Source organism: Papio anubis, chromosome 10 (genome assembly GCF_008728515.1).
Source record: "Papio anubis isolate 15944 chromosome 10, Panubis1.0, whole genome shotgun sequence".
NCBI lineage: Eukaryota > Metazoa > Chordata > Mammalia > Primates > Cercopithecidae > Papio > Papio anubis.
Genome location: NC_044985.1, coordinates 57,575,136 through 57,598,452, shown reverse-complemented (window position 1 = coordinate 57,598,452; position 23,317 = coordinate 57,575,136). Strand labels below are relative to the sequence as shown.

Below are 23,317 nucleotides of genomic sequence, written 5' to 3'. Positions count from 1 at the left end.
TAAGAGTTGGTGGTTTATTTTTCTTCAACTTGGCTTTTTATTTTTAGATTCTTGATTTTAGACACTGAATTGTAAACAGGCATGTTTATTTGAAGAAGAGATATATGGAGACACTGGTCTCATTTACAAATTTTTTACTTAGAGTAAATAAGATTGAGCTTATTAAATACAATTTTTGAAAAAAAGTCTTAGTGTTAGCCCACATTGATTCATATCAGTTTTATCAGTACCATTTTGCAAATTTTTTTTGTTTCCCATTTTAAAGCAATGCAGAATAGTTTGATTTATCGAAAACCCGAATTTACGTTTAAGCTCCTGAAAATGATAAGACAAGCGTTGGTAACCATGGCAGGAGTTACTTGAAAAAGTTGTGTTTTGAATTTGCATGTGTTTGATCATGATAAAGGCAGAGTAGGAAGAAAGTATTAATGTGATTGTGTATTCTAGATATTTTAAAGTAAAAATCAAATTTATTAACATGTATACAGTGGGGGTAAATATGTCCATTTTCTGTTTTCCAGGCCCAGTCTGACTCTGTCTGTAATAGCTGATTGCATTGGAGAACTCTAGACACGCATAAACATGGACAATTTTTCTAAATGTGAGACTTAAGCTTGTGATGTAAAATAGGAAGTTCTACTTGGAATAATATAAATGAACCACTAGAATTTACAATTATTTTGAAGTTACAGGGATTAGATTTTGAATCTTTAAACTCCTTTAGGTAATTTTTAGAATGTTTACATTAAGATTAATGTGAAGAGAATGAAGTGAGCAGCAGGTGGTTCATTTGAGCAAACTGCCCATTAAGTCAAATTAAACCATTTGAGTGATAGTAGAGATGTTTTAAGTAATACTGAATTTTTACAGTAAGTTTATGGTGTACTTTGAATCCATAGGTGTCCATGCATATGTTATGAATTCATAGAGAATGAATGCAATGAAGAAAATAAGTAGGCTTGAAAATTACTTAAATTTTTAGATTTTTTTAGTGCCCACTAGGAATATATTAGTGAACTTTGGAACTTTTACCAAAGTTATGTAACCTGGGTGTAGATAATTTTAAATATTTCTATTTTTATATTTTAAAATGTTGAATATACTCTGGAAACAACATTTGAAGATTTGCTCTGATGTCAACTTTTTCTGGTTATAAAATCTATTAATACTGTGTATGAGTATAATATTTCTCAGGGTAGGTATACTCTAATAGGTGTTAATTGCTTTATTTTTGTAAAGGCTAGAGTTAGTGCATATTGAATATATTTATGTACAAATCCTATTGTAACATTTAGTGGACTCGATTATCTGTATACCTCAAATTTTAATTTAAGAAAATAATCACTTGAAGAGCATCTAATTTTCTATAGATTGAGGCTTAATTATTGAAAAGTGACTCAACCAAAAAGCACATAACCTTTTAAAGGAGCTACACCTACCACAGAAAGTTGGATGCCCTGTAAATAACTTTGGTCTTTCAAAATAGTGGCAATGCTTAAGATACTTAAAAATACACATAACATATAAGCTGAAAGCATGTCAAACCTATTTCATAGAAAATAGTTCTGAAACAGTATTGTTCATCAGAAATTACTGGGGAGCATTTTAAAGATTCCATAGGCCTGGTAAGCCGCCTCAGCTTACTAAATCAACATATCTGGGGATGGAGTGTATATGTGTTTTGAAACAGCTGCTCAAGTGGTTCTGTTAAACACTACTTTGTTACAATCACTAAAAATAGAGCAAGCATCCCCTTAGGCTCTTGATTGTAGTTTAAATTCCAGTACTGCCTACTCGAGATCCAAAAGTTTTGTTTTTTGAAAAATTTGTATTGTGTTCAATATTTGAAATTTGGGGTTGCATAAATGATTATGGAATAACATTTGGTTTTAAAATATATACACTGACATGTTATGCTACCTGTTAAAGAATTTGGTTTTCAGTTTTAATTATATGAAGCTGGTAACAATCGTTTTCATTGTAAAATAATTATTTTTCACTAAACAGTATGTTTAAAACTTACTGCCATGAATGAGTACTAAGTCTTTTGTTGTCTGACAATAAGCACGAAACAAATTAATTGATATCTTGGGTACAAAATTTGATATTTCAGTGAAATCACAATTTTATTTAGTGTTGAAACAAAAATACATTGACCCTTTGCCTTGTTCAGACAGATTTGCATATGATGTAAATATATATTAGTGGCAGATGCAAAGTACTGTAGAAACCTAAAAGAGGGAGAATTCTGCATGAAGTCTAGGAAACTCAGCAGCAGAAATGGCGTTTGCAAAGGTACAGTGTGGTATGTTGGGTGATGGGGGTACTTTGTGAGGGACAGAGTGGATAAAATTTTAAGAGGGGCTGCCAAATTGCAAAAGAGAAGAATTTATTTTTTTTTATGAGTGATTCCTAGTTTTTTTGGGATCCTACACCTCCGCAGAAAAATTCATTCAAGTCCAGGGTTTGTTGTTTGTTTTTTCCCTATATTGGACAGGGTCTGTTTCTGTCACCCAGGTAGGAGTGCAGTGGTGCAATCATGGCTTACTGCAGACTCCACTTGCTGGTCTCAAGCAATCCTGCCCACTTACGGCCTCTTAAGTAGCTTGGACCACAGGTGCGCGCCACCATGCTCGACTTGGTGGTGTATTTTCTTGAGGATATACCCCTAATTTAAATTTTTTTTTTTTTAGAGATGGGATCTCACTATATTGCCTAGGCTGGTCTTGAATTCCTGGGCTCAAGTGATCCTTCCACCTCTGCCTCCCAAAGTGTTGGGATTACAGGCGTGAGCCACCACGCCTGGCCAAATGTGTGGAGTTTAATACACATAACAAAATTGGAGTCTAAAGGGTATACAAAGTTTTTTTTTCCCCCCCCGTTGCTTTTATTTGATGTTATGAAGTCTTGATGATACGAATATATTTTTAAAACTGTAAAAGCTGTCATGTATATTATGTAACGAGTCATGCCACTTCATTGTATTAAATATGTTTAGGATACAGTTTTTGATGTTAAGAATGATATCCTGAGAAGGCCTATCTCCTTCAGCCCTTCTCTCCATTTTTCACCTTTTAACTCTTCTAAATCTATGCTAAGCTACATACTAGATGTATGATATTGATAGTTTTCTTACCTTCTTAAAACCTGATTTTCATCATTCATGAAGAGGCTAACAATAGTACTCCCTCTTCATAGAATTGTTGCATTAAAATATAAGCAATTTAGCATAGTGCCTGACTTATGGTAGAGATTCAAATGGTAACCTTCCAATGCCCTCCTCCCCCCTTAACTCTGGAGATTCCATTTTTCTGTAGTGAAGTGTTTTAGAATTTTCATTGTTTGACTATGGTTCATGCATTAATTTTTCCAAAATGAGGGGGAGTCTTGTTTATAATGCAAAAATGTGAAAAGAACAGTTGAGACCTAAATTGATAGTGGATAAAGTGTCTGAAGTGACTGCCCTATCAGAAAAGGATGGAATAAGAAGAAAAGGCTGAGGCACATAGATGTGTATTTTCTTGAGGATATTATACCCCTATGTAAGATTCTATCGTATTTGAACATTTCTAAAAACCAGCCGGAGAATCTTCAGGTTCATTTTGACTGAAAGATAAAATTTAGTATTGAAGTGGTTTTTAAGGTTGGGAAAGGCCATCAGAGAAATGCAGTTATTTCTCCCCACCACCCTTCTCCTACAAAAAAAGTCTAAGCCTCCGATTAATAGACAACAGGGAATATAGGAAGTATTGGCTTAGTGACTTTTTAGGATACCTGCCAACTTACATCCCTTTTCTGAGCATTACTTTCTGCCACCTTCCATGAGGAGCTGTTCAGAAATCAGACGAGGAGTGGACATCTGGTCAAAGTTGAGCCAATTAGATGATTTCTCCTGAGAATTTGGAATTGGAAAACTGATGTCTTGGAAGGTCACATCTGGAACATATATGGGAGGCAGAGAAAGCAAAGATGACATTCAACCCGAGAAGAAAAAGAAAATGGCTTTCTTGATTCCTGATAATTTGGCAGTGTTTGTTGCAGTGTCTTGCATTTCACTGTCTGCATTTCATCCTTCTGGGGATCCACAAGATAGCCTTAAAACCTTACAGAGAGACCCCCCAACTTAGTTTTTTCTTAAGCAAGTCAGTAGGGTGTTACTTGCTACCAAATAATGCCAACTAAGACAACTGAGATACAGTATATTCTCATAAAACACCATAGTTAGGGTTGATGACTTGATCCTATAGAAAAGGGTCTCCAACCCCTGGGCAACAGACCGGTACTGGTCCCTGGTCTGTGAGAAACCAGGCCATACAGCAGGAGGTAAGGGAGCGTTCCTGCCTGAGCTTTGCCTCCTGTCAGATCAGCCACAACATTAGATTCTCATAGGAGTGCGAACCCCATTGTGAACCCCACATGCGAGGGATCTAGGTAGTGCCCTCCTTAAGAGAATCTAATGCCTGATGATCTGAAATAGAGCAGTTCATTCTACAACCATCCCCGCCCCCCGTCCCCCATCCATGAAAAAATTGTCTTCCACAAAACTAGTCCCTGGTGCCGAAAAGGTTGGAGACCGCCATTCTGAGACATACCAAAAAACGTCATGTTTACTGCCTGCCAAGTGAGTCAGATTTAGATGAGGCAGAACTTAGTATAGAGCTGGGATGAATCAGAAAGGGTGGGCCTTGAAACACTGGTAGAATGTGTCCAAGAAAACTGATTAAAAGGCTTAGAAGTCCCTCTACAGTTTCAGGACACCCTCTTAACAGATGGCTGTATCTTTATCTGTGGTTGGTCTTGTGGAATACTGACCTTCTGCCAGCATTAGCCCATGTTTCTATCTCACACCACATCGTGTATATTTTCATTGTGTATTTGGACTCAGAATAAGTTTGGGCCTTTTAATTATGGTATACCCAATTACTTAGTCCTACTCACACCCTGATCCTTTAAAAATTCTTGATTGTGTTAATTGCATTTTTCTCAAGTTTACTCCTTGTAACTCTGTGTGGTTTTTTAAATCTATTCATTTAGTAAAGTTGAAACCTTTCATAGCACAATATAGTGATTAAGTGCATAGGCTTGGGACTTAAACACACGTGGGCTTGCTTGTCTCCCAGTTCTGCTGCTTACCACCTATGTGACCTTTCACTCTTTACCTTTCCACTCAGCCTGTTCTCTCACTATAAAATGAGACTGATGCCAGCATCATCTTCACAGAGTGATTATGGAGATAAATAAGTTAATGCATGTAAACCACTTTCCATAATGCCTGGCACATATTATAATATGTATTAGTAAATGTAAGCACTAAAAAAATCAGTATTCTTCCTACACTTGAAAATAGTTGTCTTCATAGTGTATTAATGAGTTAATTCACCTTGATCCACGTAGTTATCAGCCAGTATTAACTGCTAGTATTCGTATTGTGCCTTTTTTATTATGAAACATTTCAATTAATACAGAAAAATGCAGAAAACAATGTAATAAATACCTAAGTATCTGTCATCCAGCTTTTATAATCTTATTTTTACCTATATATGTTTTTTCTTTTAAAAAGGAATGATTATAGTTGAGGTCTGTATAGCCCTATCTCATTTCATTTATCTCCGTTTACCCACTTAAGTAACTGCAGCTCTGAATTTGATGTTTATCAGAATGGTTTTATATCCTTATTATATGTATATATGCATACCTAGGATTGTTTTTCTGATTTTGAAACTTTATATAAATGCTATTATTCTGTACAAAACCTTCTGGGACTTGTTTTACCACTGATGTTTTTGAGATGTATCCACACTAACATGTTTCTCTAACTCATTCATTTAAATGCTGTAGTTCATTATCACAATGTATTCATTTTCTTCTTGAGCATCTCAGTTATTTCCAATTTTTGACTTATAAACAATGCTGCAATGAAATACTTGACATATTTCCTTGTGCACATGTGAGCATTTCTTGAGATATGTATCTCGAACTTGAATCACTGACCAACAGGATATTCTTAATCTTCAGTTTCACCAGATACTTCCAAATTGATCTCCATAACATACATACCAAATTATACTCCTACCAGCAGTTTATAGTTCACATTTTTTCCATACCCTCCCAATCCTGCCTTGGCAGATTTTTTTTTCCAGTGAATGACAATGAAATTTTGTTTTGGGATTTGACAAAATGATTCTAGATTCATCTGGAAGAAAAGCAAGTATAAGTAAGAAAGTTAAAAGGGACCTGAAAAACTAAGCCGTGCGTATATTTAAAAATTGGTACCAGTAGGCGTAATCAAATATTTGTTAGCTGTAGCAGAAACAATGCATGTTTTTCTCAGTGGTTCCACCTTCTAGCTCTCAGTCAAGCCCTGCCCAGGTGTGGTACTCCTCATAGTCTCTTACTGTAGGTGGTCTTCTCACATAGTAGACAGCTCTCTTGAGTTGAATATTGAAAAGAAGGCTTGGCGTGGGGCAGTGGCTCACGCCTGTGGTCCCAGCACTTTGGGAAGCTGAGTCAGGCGGATTGCTTGAGGTCAGGAGTTTGAGACCAGCTGGCCAACATGGTGAAAACCCGTCTGTATAAAAAGTACAAAATTAGCTGGGGGTGGTGGCGCATGTCTGTAATTCCAGCTACTCGGGAGGCTGAGGCACGAGAATCGCTTGAACCCAGGAGGCGTTGGTTGCAGTGAGCTGAGATCTCACCACTGCACTCCAGCCTGGGCGACAGAGAGATTTTGTCTCAGAAAAAAAAAAAAAAAAAAAGGCTTAAATCCAACTGTTTCCCTGCTGTTCATTTTATCCGAGAACTGGGGATATAGGCTACTACTGCACATGATGGGTTGCTGGATGTGAAATGGTAACTCAGGACTTTAATTCTAATTTTTCTATATTATCATAAGGTTGAGCATATTTTTACAAGTTCATAATCCATTTTCCTCTGATGGGAGTCACCTGTTTGAATCCTTTGCCTTCTTGCTTTTTGGGGTTATTTGCAATTTTTGCATTGATCTTTAAACATTGTTAATAAATCCCAGGTACATATTATTTTATATGTATATTATATATATTTTAGAGACATATATGCTGATAGTATCTTTTCTGAGTCTAAGGCTTATCTTTTAATTTTGTTTATGTTTTGTGTGTGTTGTTTTGCAGAAGTTTTATTGTATCTGAATTGTGGCTTTTCTGTCTTTCTGAAGAAATTCTTTACCTACTGTCATACAAATTTTTCTCTAAAAATTTTATGATTTTGCCTTTCCATTTATCTTGTTAATTCGCTTTGAAATTACTTTTGTTTATGGCATGAAGTCCATTATTTTCCGTATTGATAATCAGTTGTCTTCGCAGTTTATTGAATAGTCCAGTGTTTCCTTGCTGATTGTAATGCCTTCTCTGTCATTTATCCTAAATTCTTGATATCCGGTAAGGAAGTCTCCTCTGCCCACCCTTCTCTGTATTTCAAAATGGTTTTGACTGTTCTTCACCCCTGGCTCTTTCTGTGAACTTTAGGATTAAGTGATTACGTAGAATTAAACAATCAGGTTAAGATTTTTGATTAGAATTACACTGAATCTATAGATTAATTTGGGAAAAGAATGTTATCTTTCTATCCATGATCATTCTGTATCTCTCCATTAATTCAAGTATTTAATGGTTTTAAAAAATAAATTATTGTCTCTTTGAAAATCCTTACACATCCTTTATTGCACTGATTCCTATGTAGCTTATGTTTTTGTTGTTGCTTTGGAGAATAGGCTTCTTAAAATTAAATGTTAAATTGATCAATGCTGGAGTATATAAATGCTATTGATTTTTATAAAATGATTTTGTCTAATAATCTTACATAATTCTTTTGATATTCTAATGGTTTGCCTGTAGATCCTATTGACTTTCTATGGAGACCGTCATGTTGTCCTCAAATAAGAAAATGTTTGTCTCTTCATTTCCAAGTCTTATGCCTCTACTTTTAATCAACAGCTTAATGTTAAACAGAAGTGGTGGTGCCAGACATCTCTGTCCTGATTCTGATTACTATTTACTTTTCTTTCTCACATGCAACTATAACATTATTCAATTCTTATAACATGGTGAGATAGGTGGAATAGGCATTATCTCCATTTCTAGTTAAGGCTTAGCGGGCCAGAGTATCACTCAAAAACACACAGCTAGTAGGTGTCAGAATATGGACTCCAGATTTTCTGACTTCAAATCCTGTGTGATTATCTCAAGTATCACAGCTGTTTTCATACAACCTAAAACAGGATTGATGGCATTTATTTGTTCAACAAACATGTGAGTGCATGTTGTATACCCGATACTCAAGATGAAATGATCATTTCATAATTTCTAACCTGAAGGTTATAGTAAGAGAAGCTGATGACATTCTGACTATAATCACCTTTCTGACTTAAAAAAAAAAATCTATCTGGTTTCTCTAGTTTCTTACACTTTTTTCATTATAACAACATATTCCTTTTATTTCAATGTTAGGGAAGGGCTACTTTTTTTGTTTTTTGTTTTTCCTTAAACATGATCCTCTAAGAGCTACAGCATAACTCTGCTAAATATCCACAGATGTGACATCTGGAGCACCATGCCCCAAGCCTAGGAGAGCCTGCATGTAGGCCTTGTCTACTTGGCACGGTTAGATTCATGAGGAGACCTAATAAACCTTTTATGACTTTCAAAGAAAGAACATAGGGCCTTACTTGCTCAGGCTCTAGTGTTAAGCTTGAGGCTCACTTGATAAGCCAAATTCAGGGCAGGAAAAAACTAAGAAAAGTCGATGATAGGAATGTATCTTTCTAACCAAAGTGTTCCTGAAATCTACTCCAATATTGGAGACAGTGAGTCAACCCTGAAATGGAGACTAGAAAGTATGAGGCAGCAACATATGCACAAAACCAACTGTTTTTGTTGTTGTTGTTGTTTTTGGGACAGAGTCTCTCTCTCTCACCCAGGCTGAGTGCAGTGGCGTGATCTTGGCTCACTGCAATCTCCACCTCCCAGATTCAAGCAGTTCTTCTGCCTCAGCCTCTGCAGTAGCTGGGACTACAGGCACATGCCACCATGCCCAGCTAATTTTTTGTATTTTTAGTAGAGATGGGATTTCACCATGTTTCGATCTCCTGACCTCGTGATCCGCCCACCTCGGCCTCCCAAAGTGCTGGGATTACAGGCGTGAGCCACTGCGCCTGGCCAAAACCAACTTTTTAAAGCAATATTCTGCCCTAATAAATCATTATTTGACTGATGATGCACAGCAAAAGCGATAGTAGGTGTGAACACCACCCAGAACCAAGGTCTTGTGTTACCTAATCTCGTTGCTGCTGGGCTGGTTTCTTTTTCAATTGGCAAAGGATAAAGGGACAGTTTTTTGAGATATTTCTCTGTCCTGGAATTTAAACTTAGGACACAGAGGGCAAAGCCTCAGAGGAAAGAAGTGAGCCATTAACAGCTATGGCTGTGGAGAAAAGGTGTCCTAGAATGTGTGGGAGCATCATGGGGCTGGACTCAGCCTGCAGCGCCAGTGCTGAGTGACCTCTTTTAACACTCTGTACTTAACCACCAAAGGTGGTATACAGTCTTAACATTATTTGAAGCTGGATTTTTGGACTCTGACCCAGTGTGATTGCACCTTCTTTGTTCTTGAGGGCTTTTCCCCACAACAACGGTGAGATCTGGTGGGGAGCAAACTGCAAACTTAAATTTCTCCCTGGTTTTGCTCTACAAGGGCAGAGAAAACTGTCCCTTTGCAAACAGTCATAAAATTAACAGGATCACGGCATGGGTTCTATCAACTTGCTAGACTGTCAGGCAACCAGCTGCAGAAGGACCTAGGCCTTGCTTGTCATTGAGCTCTAAGAATTAGCAGCATCAGGTTGCTAACTCCTTTGCTTTTGGCAGTTACTTCTGCTTTAGTTTCCCTATTGCCCCATGGGCAGGCAGCTAGGTGAGTGAAGTGGGGGTTTGGCTTGTCTCATTGTCACCTCCTCACTCACAGGTTCTTGAAAGAGTTGCCCACACACTTTTCACTTCCTTTTCCCCCACTCTTCTCGAATAACTCCCATTTGAGTTATTCTGCTCCTTCACTTCACTGAAGATGGTCTTGAAAAGGTCAACAGTGACCTCCTTGTCACTAACCCATGTAACATTTAAAGATTCACATACTGCCTGACCTCAGTGTTCACATCAGTTGGTTGTTCTCCATTTCTTGAAGTGGACTCTTTCCTGATATCTACCCATGGCGCAGCTGTTTCCTTCTTCCTCTTTCCACTTCTCTCTCTCCTTTGCTAGCTTTTCTTCTTGTACATGGCCCTTAAATATCGAATTTTCCCCAGGCTTGATCCTGAGCTGATTTCTCTTCTCACTCTGCACTCTTTTACTGGATGATCTCATTTGTTCTGGGGATTTCCTTTTACTCCAGACATGGGCAACTCCCAAGTTTTCCATCTTCACTCCACTCCTCGAGTTGCAGGTAAAATATTGAATTACCTATTTGGCCCCTGCTTTGGAACTTCCACAGGTACCTCAAACTTCATGTGTTCAGAATTCAATTTCTGAATGTCTACCCCTAACCCTGGACCTTCAGTATTTGTCTCAATGAATAACACCATATGCTTCTCGATGCTCATGCCAGAAAGGGGAATGTTAATGTTGACGCCCTCTCCTTCCCATTCCCCATAGTGATCTTGTTGATTGTCCAAGTGTCTCAAAGCCATGCATCTCTCTACATCTCCTCTACCAGCATCCGAGCAAGAGCCATCATTTTTTGCTTGGATTACAGCAGTATCCTGGAATTTGGGCTCCTCGTAACCATTCTTCCTGACTCTGACTAGTCCACACTCCAATCAGCAGCCCAGAGTGATCTTTGAAAATATCAGTCTCCTTAAAACTCTTTATTGGCAGTTCACCTAGCATCCCGAGGCTTTGCCATGCCTGGCTGGGCCTCTGCCGGCTTCCCCAGCCTCCACACACGTGAGCCTGTCCCTTACTTGCTGTGCTCTGACCAACTACCCTTTCTCACTCAGATGGCTCAGGTTCATTCTGCTTGTCTCTGCATCCTGTGCACTCGGTTAGGGCTGCATTACGACTTTCATAGGTCCTAGGCACTTTTGTCTTATAGACCTCTTCATAAATATATATTTTTTAATTATGACTATTTTGGTACAAAGATGAATATAATCTAGGTTGGTTTCTTTTTTATTGAGAAATTTACATAAATGAACCATTAGCATTAAAAATTTTTAATTGACAAGAATTTTGCATACTTATGATGTACAGCATATTTTGAAATACATACTTACACATTGTGTAATGGCTAAATCAAGCCAATGAACATATGCATTACTTCACATGCTTATTCTGTGTCAAGAACACTTAAAATCTAGTATGTTAGAAATTTTCAAGTATACAATACGTTATTAACCATAATCACCATGCTGTACCACTAACCATCTTAAAGCGTACAATTGAGTGGCATTTCATACACTGACAATATTGTGCAATCACTACCTCTACCTACTTCCAAAACATTAACTCAAAGAAAATCCTGTGCCCATTAAGCAGACATGTCCCCATAAGCCCCTCTCCCAACCCCTGAGAACCGTTAATCTGTCTTCTGTCTGTATGGATTTGCTTGTTCTAGATGTTTCATATAAATGGAATCATACAATATGTAGCCTTTTGTGTCTGGAATCTTAGTGTAATGTTTTCAAGGTTCATTCACATTGTAACATGTACTAGTAATTAATTCCTTCTTATGGTTGAATAATGTTCCATTGTATGTATTTACCACATTTTGTTTACCCACTCATCAGTGATGGACACTTGTGTTTTTTTCCCCATCTTTTTGCTATTATGAGTAGTGCTCGATATGGTTTGGCTATGTCCCCACTCAAATCTCATCTTGAATTGTAACTCCCATAATTCCCACATGTTGTGGGTGGGACTCCGTGGGAGGTAATTGAATCATGGGGGCGTGTCTTTCCTGTGCTGTTCTCGTGGTAGTGAACATGTCTCACAAGATCTGATGGTGTTATAAACAAGAGCTCCCCTGAACAACCTCTATTTTCTTTTTTTTGTTTTTGGCCAACCACCATGTAAGATGTGCCTTTGTTTTTCCTTTGTCTTCCACTTTAATTGTGAGGCCTCCCCAGCCATGTGGAACTGTGAGTCAATTAAACCTCTGTCCTTTATAAATTACCCAGTCTCGGGTATGTCTTTATCAGCAGCATGAGAACAGACTAATACAGTGCTGCTGTGAACATTCACATAGAAATACTTGTTTGAATGCCTGTTTTCAATTCTTTTGGGTATATACCTAGGAATGGGATTGCTGGATTCATTACTCTCCTGATCTTAAAAGAAATTAAAAACATGTTCATGGACCCCTAAATGTGTTGTGAGCCTAGGCACTGCACCTTCTATGCCTGATGGCTATGTTGACACTTCATCCTATTCCTTCTGCCTGAACTGCTTCTAGTGCACCTTTGGTGCACCAGGAGAGGGGTAGTCCTACCTAGCAAAATGTCCATTGGGAAGACAAACTGTGCCTCGTAGAGCAGAAAGGGCCCCTAGTAGGATAGACAGTGGATCTATTCTCAATTCCCATCCTAGAAGAAACATGAGAAGAACATGAATTGGTTGCAATAGGCAACCTGAGCTCAAAGCAAAGAACCATTCTGCACATCTGCACAATCTGCTCAGTATCCCACTTGCTCCTGACTTGCATGTAGGCAACCAGGGCCTTTTTGAGATGGGCCTTCACTCTGTTGGCCAGGCTGGAGTGCAGTGGTGTGATTGAACTCCTGAGCTCAAGTTAGGACTGTAGGTGCACACCACTGCACCTGGGTAGCCAGGGCCCCTTTGGTTCTTATATACTTTCCACCTCACTTACCTCCTCTTGGGGAACCTGACCTTAAAAAAAGAAAGATAACTGATTCCCCTAGTTTTGAGTACAGCACTGGTGGTGGTAGACAGTAAAATACAAACAAGTATTACTTGTTATGCTGACATTATTATTTTTTTCAAGACCTTGGGATTATATTCTTGTGTTAACTGGTAAGTGTCAGGTAAATTTTGAACTTTCGGAAGAAATGCCAAGTAGAATAAATGATAGTACAGGGACTGGGTGCAGTGGCTCGCGCCCATAATCCTAACATTTTGGGAGGCCGAGGCGGGAGGATTTCTTGAGCCCAGAAGTTCAAGACCAGCTTGGGCAATACAGTGAAACCCCATCTCTACTAAAAAAAAAAAAAAAAAAAAAAAAAAACCAAGAAATTAGCTGGGCATAGTGGCGAGTACCTGTAGTCCCACCCTCTTGGGAGGCTGAGGTGGGAGGATCACGTGAGCAATGGAGGTGGAGGCTGCAGTGAGCCATGATCATACCACTGCACTCTAGCAAGGGCAACAGGAGTGAGACCTTGTCTCAAAAAAAGAAAAAAAAAATTAAACTAGAGGGTATGAGGCTTTCTCTAGCACTCTGTCATATATCTCCTCTAGTATTTTTCCCGCAACCCAATGGTAGCAGAAAAGGAAGAGGAGTATTGTGTTTTGTTTGACACTATTCTTTCTTTTTTAATGTTAACCTCAAAAGTCTTTTTCTTTTCTTCTTTTTCTTGCATGTTAAATCACAGAACCTAGTATGAGGTTTTATTAAAAAAGAACCTAAATGTACCAGCCTTATGTTCTAGACTTACCTCTGTCTTTCTTTTTTGTCTGCATACCAGGTGGTTAAAAGGAAGGGTTTGGATGGATCATGTTATTTGCATCAGTGCTTCCCTATGCTTACATTTGTAACAAGAGAAGATTATAGTCAGAAAAAGTTCCTAGTTCCTAACCAATTTTTTTAAGTCAAACCCACAATATTTTCCATTCCTCCTTTTAATTACATTTGTTCTGTGGTTTGGGTAAGCAGACCACATTGCTTGCTGCCTAAATTATTTTCCAACTACCAAATTGCTATGTCCCTGAAGATGTCCCAAATCATCTCCTACATGTTTTTAGGCAAGCTGTCTTCTAGGACATTGAATTATATCCTTTATTATGATGTATAATTATAGCATCAATGTCTACACACCTTTTGTTACAAGCATATGCTAGTTATTTTTCCTGTTTCAAGATTATTAAAGCAGTTCTTAGGCATTAAAAGATACTGTCAACAGAGTAAGTATTGAAAAGAAGATTGGCGGAAAATCCAGAGAAAGCAAAGTTTCCATAGATTCACCTCTAACTTTACACTGGCTACAATGCCTCTTAATATGTTTTAGTTAGTTTGTGTCTTTAATCTTTTTTTTTTTCAATTCTCTCCATGAGTTGAGTATAATATGTTTTTGTTAGTAATTGGTGAATTTTTCTACCTTCCTTTGAAATATTTTGTGAAATCACATGTGTCGTTATGAAGCCTACATACTCAGTTATTTTATCTTGTCAAAATTAGCTCCATTTGGAGATGTGCAAATGGTATTTGTCATTACTTAGCAAGTGTTTTACCATGTTGAATATTTGCCTCTCTGCTTTTGTCATGAGCTCAAGATGATCATAAATGCCAAGGTAATACAGAATGGCTAATGGGTCTGGGAAACCTGGGAACATGGGCCAAGACCATCAGGGTTTTTTTCTTTTCTTTTCTTTTCTTTTTTCAACGCAAAGAACAGAAACAGTACAAAAGGCTTTCTGGGCCGGGCACAGTGGCTCATGCCTGTAATCCCAGCACTTTGGGAGGCCAAGATGGGAGGATCACTTGAGCTCAGGAGTTTGAGACCAGTGTGGGCAACATGGAGAAACTCTGTCTCTAAAAAAAATTTTTAAAAAATTAGCCAGGCGTGACCAGGCAAGGTGACTCACTCCTGTAATCCCAGCATTTTGGGAGGCTGAGGTGGGCAGATTACCTGAGGTCAGGAGTTCGAGACCAGCCTGGCCAACATGGTGCAACCCCATCTCTACTAAAAATACAAAAATTAGCCAGGTGTGGTGACATATGCCTATAATCCCAGCTACTCGGGAGGCTGAGGCAGGAGAATTGCTTGAGTCTGGGAGTTGGAGGTTGCAGTGAGCCAAGATGGTGCCACTGCACTCCAGCCTGGCCAACAGAGCAAAACTCTGTCTCAAAAAAACAAAACAAAACAAAACAAAAAACAAAAAATTAGCCAGGCATGGTGGTGCATGTCTGTAGTCCCACCCAGTTACTTGGCAGGCTAAGGTAGGAGGATGGCTTGAGCCCAGAAGGTGGAGGTTGCAGTGAGCCAAGATCGCACGACTACATTCCAGCCTGGGTGATACAGCAAGACCCTGACTTAAAAAAAAAAACAACAAAAAACCACTTCCTGAACGCAAGATACTGTGATTTTCCCCAAAACTCTATATTTTATGAGAGAAACTAAACATGAAAAGGTTTTCTGAGTCTGTTTGATAATTTTTCCCCCCTCTACTTTAGTTTCACTTTGGTTTTACATCTTTCGCTATGATTTTTAGGTCTGGTTTTAAAATTTTGAACATAGGACTTGGCCCCTGCACAATCTTAATTCTCAATGATAGGGCCTGCTTGCCAAAATCATTCCATCTGGCGACCCAAGAACAGGCAGGAAGTTGTAAGAAGGTACATTGTAAAACTCAAAGACAAAATCTGGGCTATTAAAGTCTGGTGGCAAGAAGAGCTCTAGGTCTTTGCCCGTCAGGAGTGGAAAGCTGGGTGAGGAAGACAATTGTGTCTGTGCTGTGAGGACAGTGTTCATGATATTCCTAATTAAGATAATAAAGCAGAACCTATCAAGGCTTTACCAGAGTTAATTAGCTGCTGTTTCATTACCTTCTAAGGTTTCCTATGGAAAGTCTCGCAAGAGTTGTTTTATGAGCAAGTTATCACTGTTTATGGATTTCAGTGATTTAGATCAGATTCATGACCCACAACTGCGTTTACCATTATGAGCAGTATAGACTTTATTTTTCCACATTTTGTGCACTGCATATCAATTTTTCTTTCCTTTGAGTAGTGCTTAAGAATGATGTTTTGAGAGTTATTTTATGTGATATTTTACAACTGAAATGAAAATGACAGGAGATTTTGAGATGCGCAAACTAATCTTTGTCCTCCTTTGAAATCCTGGGAACTCGGAGTTCCTTTTGAGTGCTAAGTGCCATGGCTTATGTACTGAATGTTATAGGAGAATAGAAGAGAAGTTCCTCAAGCCAGAGGTAGGGCTCATGGAAGACTTCCCAGAGGGGTGATAAAAGCCAAAGATGAAGAGTCGGTTAGGCAAGAATGGCAAACTAGACAGGAAACTCAATGTCTCTATTTTGCCTAGCACTAATTCCTCAGGCTTGGCAGAGAGAACCTGTTTCAGTAGAGTGGATAGTCCATAAGTATTTGTTGCATGATTGAGGGAAGGGCTAACGGTGTGCTATTCCTCTAAAGTAATATGCTTGCATCAGACCCTCTGGAGACATGATACCTTCATCCAAATCAAACATTTTGGGCAGCAGCAGACTTTGGGAGGCAGAGCTAAGAGCAGATGGTACCTCAAGTTAATGTCCCCTGTGTGGCTGCCTTATCTATATTTAACACCTGTGTTATGTCTTTGGGAAAATTGGAAGAAAAAACCAAGGAGGTAAGTGCTTGTCAAGGTTGCTAAGCTTCCTCTGAAGCTTAGCTGAGAGGAAATTGGGCTCTCATTCAGGCTCACTACAAGTGCATCGTGCTCTCTGGGGGTGGCAGTAATCTTGGGAGGACACCAGATAACCACTGACCTAAACTAAGGCTCACCTTCAACTACTAGCCAGAGAAAAGCTGCAGAAAAGAGGTTGGGAAAAACCAAGCATTTGCTGGTTATCATCCCCTGGTAATGTTCTCTAAGGCCAGTGGGATTTTCTTTGAGCCTCTGTGTTAGTGAAATGATAGGAGGAACTAATATATCCACACTGCTCTAAAGAGAAAACTGTGCTAATTTACTACTTTCTCCTGGTCAAAATATGCCAGAATCAGTTAACATTGTCCTGAAAGCAGTAGGAAGAAATACCTTATTTTAATTTCCCTAACTTTGACTCTAGCCTTTCTTGCAGTAAGTAACTTAGCAGGGGACAACAATGTTTTAGTTTTGATTTTTTTATTGAGTAGTATTCCAGCCAGATTCTTTCTTCCATTGTCCTTTACTTTTAACCACCCTAAACAATATATCAATATGCACAAAAATTATCAGTAGAGTTTGCACCAGTAGCTCTGTCATTGGAGGTAATTTGATGACTGCTTTAAAGCTCTTTCCTGAGCTAGAGAGCCTTCTGTGCTCTGCATTCTGCCACCTTCAAAACAGGCCTGAGTACCAAGAGGGTGATGGGGTGACAGTAGCCTGCATATACAGTTAAGGCATGTATTAGTCCATCTTCATACTGCTATGAAGAAATACCCGAGACTGGGTAATTTATTAAGAAAAGACATTTAATGGACTCACAGTTCCACGTGGCTGGGGAGGCCTCACAATCTTGGCAGAAGGTGATGGAGGAGCAAAGGCACATCTTACATGGTGGCAGGCAAGCGAGCATGTGCAGGAGAACTACCCTTTATAAAACCATCAGATCTCATGAGACTTCTTCACTATCATGAGAACAGAAGGAGAAAAACCCAACACTATGATTCAATTACCTCCCACTGAGTCCCTCCCACGACATGTGGGGATTATGGCAGCTGCAATTCAAGCTGAGATTTGGGTGGGGACACAGCCAAACCGTATCATTCCACCCCTGGCACCTCCCAAATCTCATGTTCTCACATTTCAAAACCAATTAAGCCTTCCCCAAAGTTTCCCAAAGTCCTAACTCATTTCAGCATTAACTCAAAGGTTCATAGTACAAAGTCTCATCTGAGATAAGGCAAATCCTTTCCACTATAAGCCTGTAAAATCAAAAGCAAATTAGTTATTTCCTATATACAATGAGGGTACAGGCATTGGATAAATATTCCCATTACAAATGGGAGAAATTGGCCAAAATGAAGGGGCTACAGACCCCATGCCAGTCCAAAACCCAGCAGGGCAGTCAAATCTTGAAGCTCTGAAATGATCTCCTTTGACTCCATGTCTCATATCCAGGTCACACAGATGAAAGAGGTGGATTCCTGTGGTCTGGGACAGCTCTGCTGCTGTGGCTTTGCAGGGTACAGCCCCCTACCTAGCTGCTTTCATGGGCTGGCCATTGAGTGTCTCTGGCTTTTCCAGGCACACAGAGCAAGCTGTTGATGGATCTACCATTCTGGGGTCTGGAGGATGGTGGCCCTCTTCTCATAGCTCCACTAGGCAGTGCCCCATGGGGACTCTGTGTGGGGGCTTGCACGCCACATTTCCCTTCAGCACTGCCCTAGCAGAGGTTCTCCAAGAGGGCTTTGCCCCTACAGCACACCTCTGCCTAGACATCCAGGCATTTCCATACACCCTCTAAAATCTAGGTGGAGGTTCTCAAACCTCAGTTCTTGGCTTCTGTGCACCTGCAACACCATGTGGAAATGGCAAGGCTTGGGGCTTGCACCCTCTGAAGCAATGTCCCAAGCTGTATGTTGGCCCCTTTTAGCCACAGCTAAGATATAAGACCAAATCCTGAGACTGCACAAAGAAGCAAGCCCTTGGCCTCGCCCACAAAATCATTTTTTTCTCCTAGGCCCCTGGGCTTGTGATGGGAGGGGCTGCTGACATGCCCTAGAGACATTTTCCCCATTGTCTTGGTGATTAACAGTTGGCTCCTCATTACTTATCAAAATTTCTGCATCAGGCTTAAATTTCTCCTCAGAAAATGGTCTTTTCTTTGCTATTGCATCATCAGGCTGCACATTTTCCAAACTTTTATGCTCTGTTTCCCTTTTAAACATAAGTTCCAATTCCAAACCAAACTGATTGCTTTTAAGAGCACCCAAGTCACCTCTTGAATGCTTTGCTGCTTAGAAATTTCTTCTGCCAGATACCCTAAATCATCTCTCTCAAGTTCAAAGTTTAATGGATCTCTAGGGCAGGGGCAATATGCTGCCAGTCTCTTTGCTAAATTAGGATAGCAAGAATTACCTTTGCTCCAGTTCCCAATAAGTTCCTCAACTCCATCTGAGACCACTTCAGCCTGGACTTTATTGTCCATATCACTATCAGCATTTTGGTCAAAACCATTCAACAAGTCTCTAGGAAGCTTCAAACTTTCCCACACATTCCTGTCTTCCGAGCTCTCCAAGTCTCTAGGAAGTTCTAAACTTTCCTACATTTTCCTGTCTTCTGAGCTCTCCAATCTGTTCCAACCTCTGGCTGTTACCCCGTTCCAAAGTTGCTTCCACATTTTGGGGTATCTTTATAGCAGTGCCCCACTACCTGGTACCAATTTACTGTATTAGTCTGTTCTCATGCTATAAGACTGGGTAATTTATAGAGAAAAAGACGTTTAATGGACTCAGTCCCACGTGGCTGGGGAGGCCTCACAATCACTGAAAAAGGCAAAGAGGAGCCAAGGCATGTCTTACATGGTGGCAGGCAAGAGAGCATGTGCAGGGGAACTGCTCTTTATAAAACCAACAGATCTCATAAGACTTATTCACTTTCACAAGAACAGCATGAGAAAAACCCCCCAACATGATTCAATTACCTTCCATGGGGTCACTCCCATAACACATGGGGATTATAGCTACAATTCAAGCTGAGATTTGGGTGGGGACACAGCCAAACCATATCAAGGAGGAAGGCAATGAGGTTTCTTGTCACAGTCTCAAAGTGGAAGAGGATTGTATAACCAGAAAATGTCAACATGCCCTTTTCCTCCTTGGGCAAAAAAGTCTTAAAAATAATTTTGGTGAAGGGCTGCCCTTGCAAAACTTTTGCATGAATTAGAGAAAAGCATTGCTCTGGGCAGTTGCAGGCCCCTGCAGGACTTGCAGCTTGGCAAAGGGATCTTGGGCTGGATTTAGTCATTACTTGTAACAGGTTGTCCAGGAACAACCTGAATAACTGAGTGATGGCCCTGATCTGTGTGTCCCTTAAAGAATGCTTGTATTATTCCTGAAAATGGTAGTTATGAACAGGTATTGTTGGCAGGGTTGCTGTTGACACTGTGCTGTTTTTTCTCTTGCTCCTTTTCTCTCTGTTACTCTTTCTTTTCTCCCCTAGTACCTTTGAATGGGATCCCCAGAGTCAGCACATGTCTCTTAGACTTCAGACCCTTCCTTTCTTCTAGTCATTCATTAAAAATTACTCACTCTATGTTCCATCCCTCCAAGACCCTACCATGGGACATAAATTAATTTGATTAATAAATTGGGGCTAAGTTGCTAATGATTAATAATATGTTAATAGTATATTACTCCTTCAGAGAGCACTGAGATGAATATTTATAGATTAGACCATAGCATTTACATTTTAAGAGACCGAGGTCTTAACCCAAAATGAGATGAATGCAGTGAATTTCATGTTCTGTGGCATGACCAATAGAATCATGTTTTAGGGCTGAGTTTTCTTACATTTCTCAGAAACACTATTTAGGTAGGTGGTCTACTTATGGAAAAAGTGAATTCAGTTGATAACCCAAAGTGGCATTCAAAAGTATTGGGCAAATTGAAGAGGCATATTTACAAACATTTCAAACTTTTATTTAAAAAAATACTAATGGCACTATTGTAACATTTTGTAAATTGCAGCTCTTATTTGCTTTCCTGGCTGAACACTTTTCCCCTTCTTTCTTTTCAATGGCCTATGAATTTACTATACTTATCTAAATTTAGTATTGTGTTAAGTGTAGTGAATTTATTTATTTTTTTTATTTATGAATTTATTTATTTTATTTGCACCCTTGTCCAGGAACTACCAGAAAGTCCTGGAGTAAATTAGCTGCCATCATAGCGTGGTTCAGAAGCTCATATAATGTCTTCAGGTCCTTGGGTCTCTTTCCTTCTTTTCCTTGCCCTTTAATTTTCAGTGACCCTCTACTTTCACCCTCTACATTAAAAAAACAAACAAACAAACAAACAAAAAACTCTTTTGGAATAATTTAAAACTTATAGAGAAGCTACAAAATAGTAAAGAAAGTTTCTGGATACCCTGCACCCAGCCTCCTCTCACATTAAAGTCATGCATGACAATAAAACAGTGACCAAAACTAAGACCTTAACACTGGTACAATACAATAAAACCAGATATTAAATTTCACCAGTTTTTCCATTAATGTCTGTTCCAGCATCTAGTTAAGGGTCTCATGTCACTGTTAGTTGTCATGCTTCCTTAGTGGCCTCCATTTTATGACATTTCCTCAATCTTTGCCACCTTTCATGACCTTGACACTTCTAAAGAGCAGTGGCCAGTTATTTTGTAGAATGTCCTGTCTACTCTTTTCTTATGATTAGCCTGAGGTTATGCATTTGTGTTAAGAATATCTTAGGAATTATTATAGGCTTCTGAGGCCATCAAATTGGTTGTACACGATGTCAACATATCATATTACGGAGAATGTTAACCTTAAGTGATGTCTGCTGGGTTTCTCCAATAGAAAGCTATCATACCCTTTGTCATTACTAAATACCTTGAATTAGATACTTTGAGACTATGCAACTATCTTATTTCTCCTCAAAATTTTCCCCACTAATTTTAGAGACCATTGGTGTACCTTGCCTGCAAAATTTCTTACTATACTTTTCTAATAGTAATTTTCTATTTCCCTCGTTTCTTCTGCATTTATTAGTTGGATTTTTTCTGTAAGAAGAGCTGTGTCTTTTCTGTTGATTTGTTCAGTTATTTGTTGAAAAAATAAAATTTATTGATATCATAAATGTTTGTTTTATTCAAGTATTATAATCCAATACTTATTTTGTTGCTCAAATGGTTCCAGGTTTTGCTTTGGGGAACTCTTTTATGCTGTCTGATACGCCTTCATCATTTTTTTGAGCTCTTGCCTACTTTCCAGCACCAAGAGATATTACAGGCTCATTTTATATTTTCTCTACCCCAGCCATGGATTCATTCACTTCTCCAAGGAGTCCCAGTTCTTTTTATTGGAGAATGGTATTTAGAACCCAAGATCTGACTGGTAGGTGTGCTCATCATTACTGGGATGTCATTGCATCTATGCCTGCTTAGCAGATATGGCTAGCAAATATATGTATTTTCCCATGCATACATGCACACATACATATATCTGTATTTATTTCTGTATTATCTATCTGGGTATATATTGGGGAGAAAAACCATGAGTTCATACTGGTACCTCCAATTCTAATCCCCAAATCTCAAGGTTCATTCTAGACTTCCCCCCTTTCCTGATTTTAATTTCTTTCTTTGATAGTGAGAAACCTGGCTTTCTTAATCTACAATATATTTACCTATTTACTCAACCCTAGTACAAATATATAAAGCAGTTTTCCAATTGTTAACCTATGCGCCTATGAGGAACTCCTCTATCTTGATTCTGCTTTGTCCTGTGAAAGCTTGTCTCTCATCAGGTTCTATCCATGTGCTGGCCTAGCATCTCCAAGCTTACATTCTCCCCACCTTAAAGAAAGAATGCTTCCTTTCTCTTTCCCAGAAGTTTCAGAAAAAGCCCTAAGGTGGGTTCTTATTGGACTGACTGGGTTCTGTGCTTATCTCTAATATATTGACTGTGACCAGAGGAATGGAATAACCTGACTGGTTGGACCTGAGACACACGCCCAGCTCTGAGCCTCAGAGGTGGTGATTGACCCACCCAACCCATGGAGAAGAGTGTAGGTGAGGAGTGGTTATCTAAAGAAAATAAGAATCCTTTTATCAGAAGAAAGGAAAAAATTCTGTGCAGTGTAAACCCACACAGATCCACTGCATCCTCAAATGAGACAGTAGCACGGCAATGCCAATTGAGGGGGTAGCAATATTGTGGGGACATCAGGAGTGGAGAGTTGGAAAAATGTAGGTAATACTGCATAGATGCAACTCCCACAAAACAGCAGTTTAAAAAGATGTATGGGCCAGGAACGTTGGCTCACGCCTGTAATCCCAGCACTTTGGGAGGCTGAGGCGGGTGGATCACGAGGTCAGGAGTTCGAGACCAGCCTGGACAATATGGCGAAACCCTGTCTCTACTAAAAAAAAATTACAAAAATTAGCTGGGCGTGGTGGCATGCACCTGTAGTCCCAGCTACTCAAGAGGCTGAGGCAGGAGAATCACTTGAACCTGGGAGGCAGAGGTTACAGTAAGCAGAGATCACGCCACTGCACTCCAGCCTGGGCGACAGAGTGAGACTCCGTCTCAAAAAACAAAAAAAAAAAACAAAAAAAACCCCAAAAAAACCCAAAAAGTACGTTCAGTTGATATGAAAAGGAATCTTGCTCCAATTTAACAAGAAT

General features: G+C 39.3%; 1 protein-coding gene across 6 annotated transcripts in view; it reads left to right on the top strand.

The window, feature by feature from the left end:
* SP3 (Sp3 transcription factor) overlaps positions 1–2,741 on the top strand; it is a 59,420-nt gene extending 56,679 nt beyond the window's left edge. For 4 of the 6 annotated variants that reach the window (XM_021923720.2, XM_021923722.2, XM_021923717.2 and 1 more), the window contains one exon: positions 522–2,022. In XM_021923720.2, coding sequence (XP_021779412.1) covers positions 522–570 — 49 coding nt within the window. In that variant the 3' untranslated portion in view covers positions 571–2,022. Of the gene's footprint in view, positions 1–521; positions 2,023–2,173 lie in introns of those variants that run through there. The other 2 variants (XM_021923718.2, XM_021923719.2) reach the window with 2 other exon arrangements.
* The last annotated feature ends 20,576 nt before the right edge of the window (positions 2,742–23,317 follow it).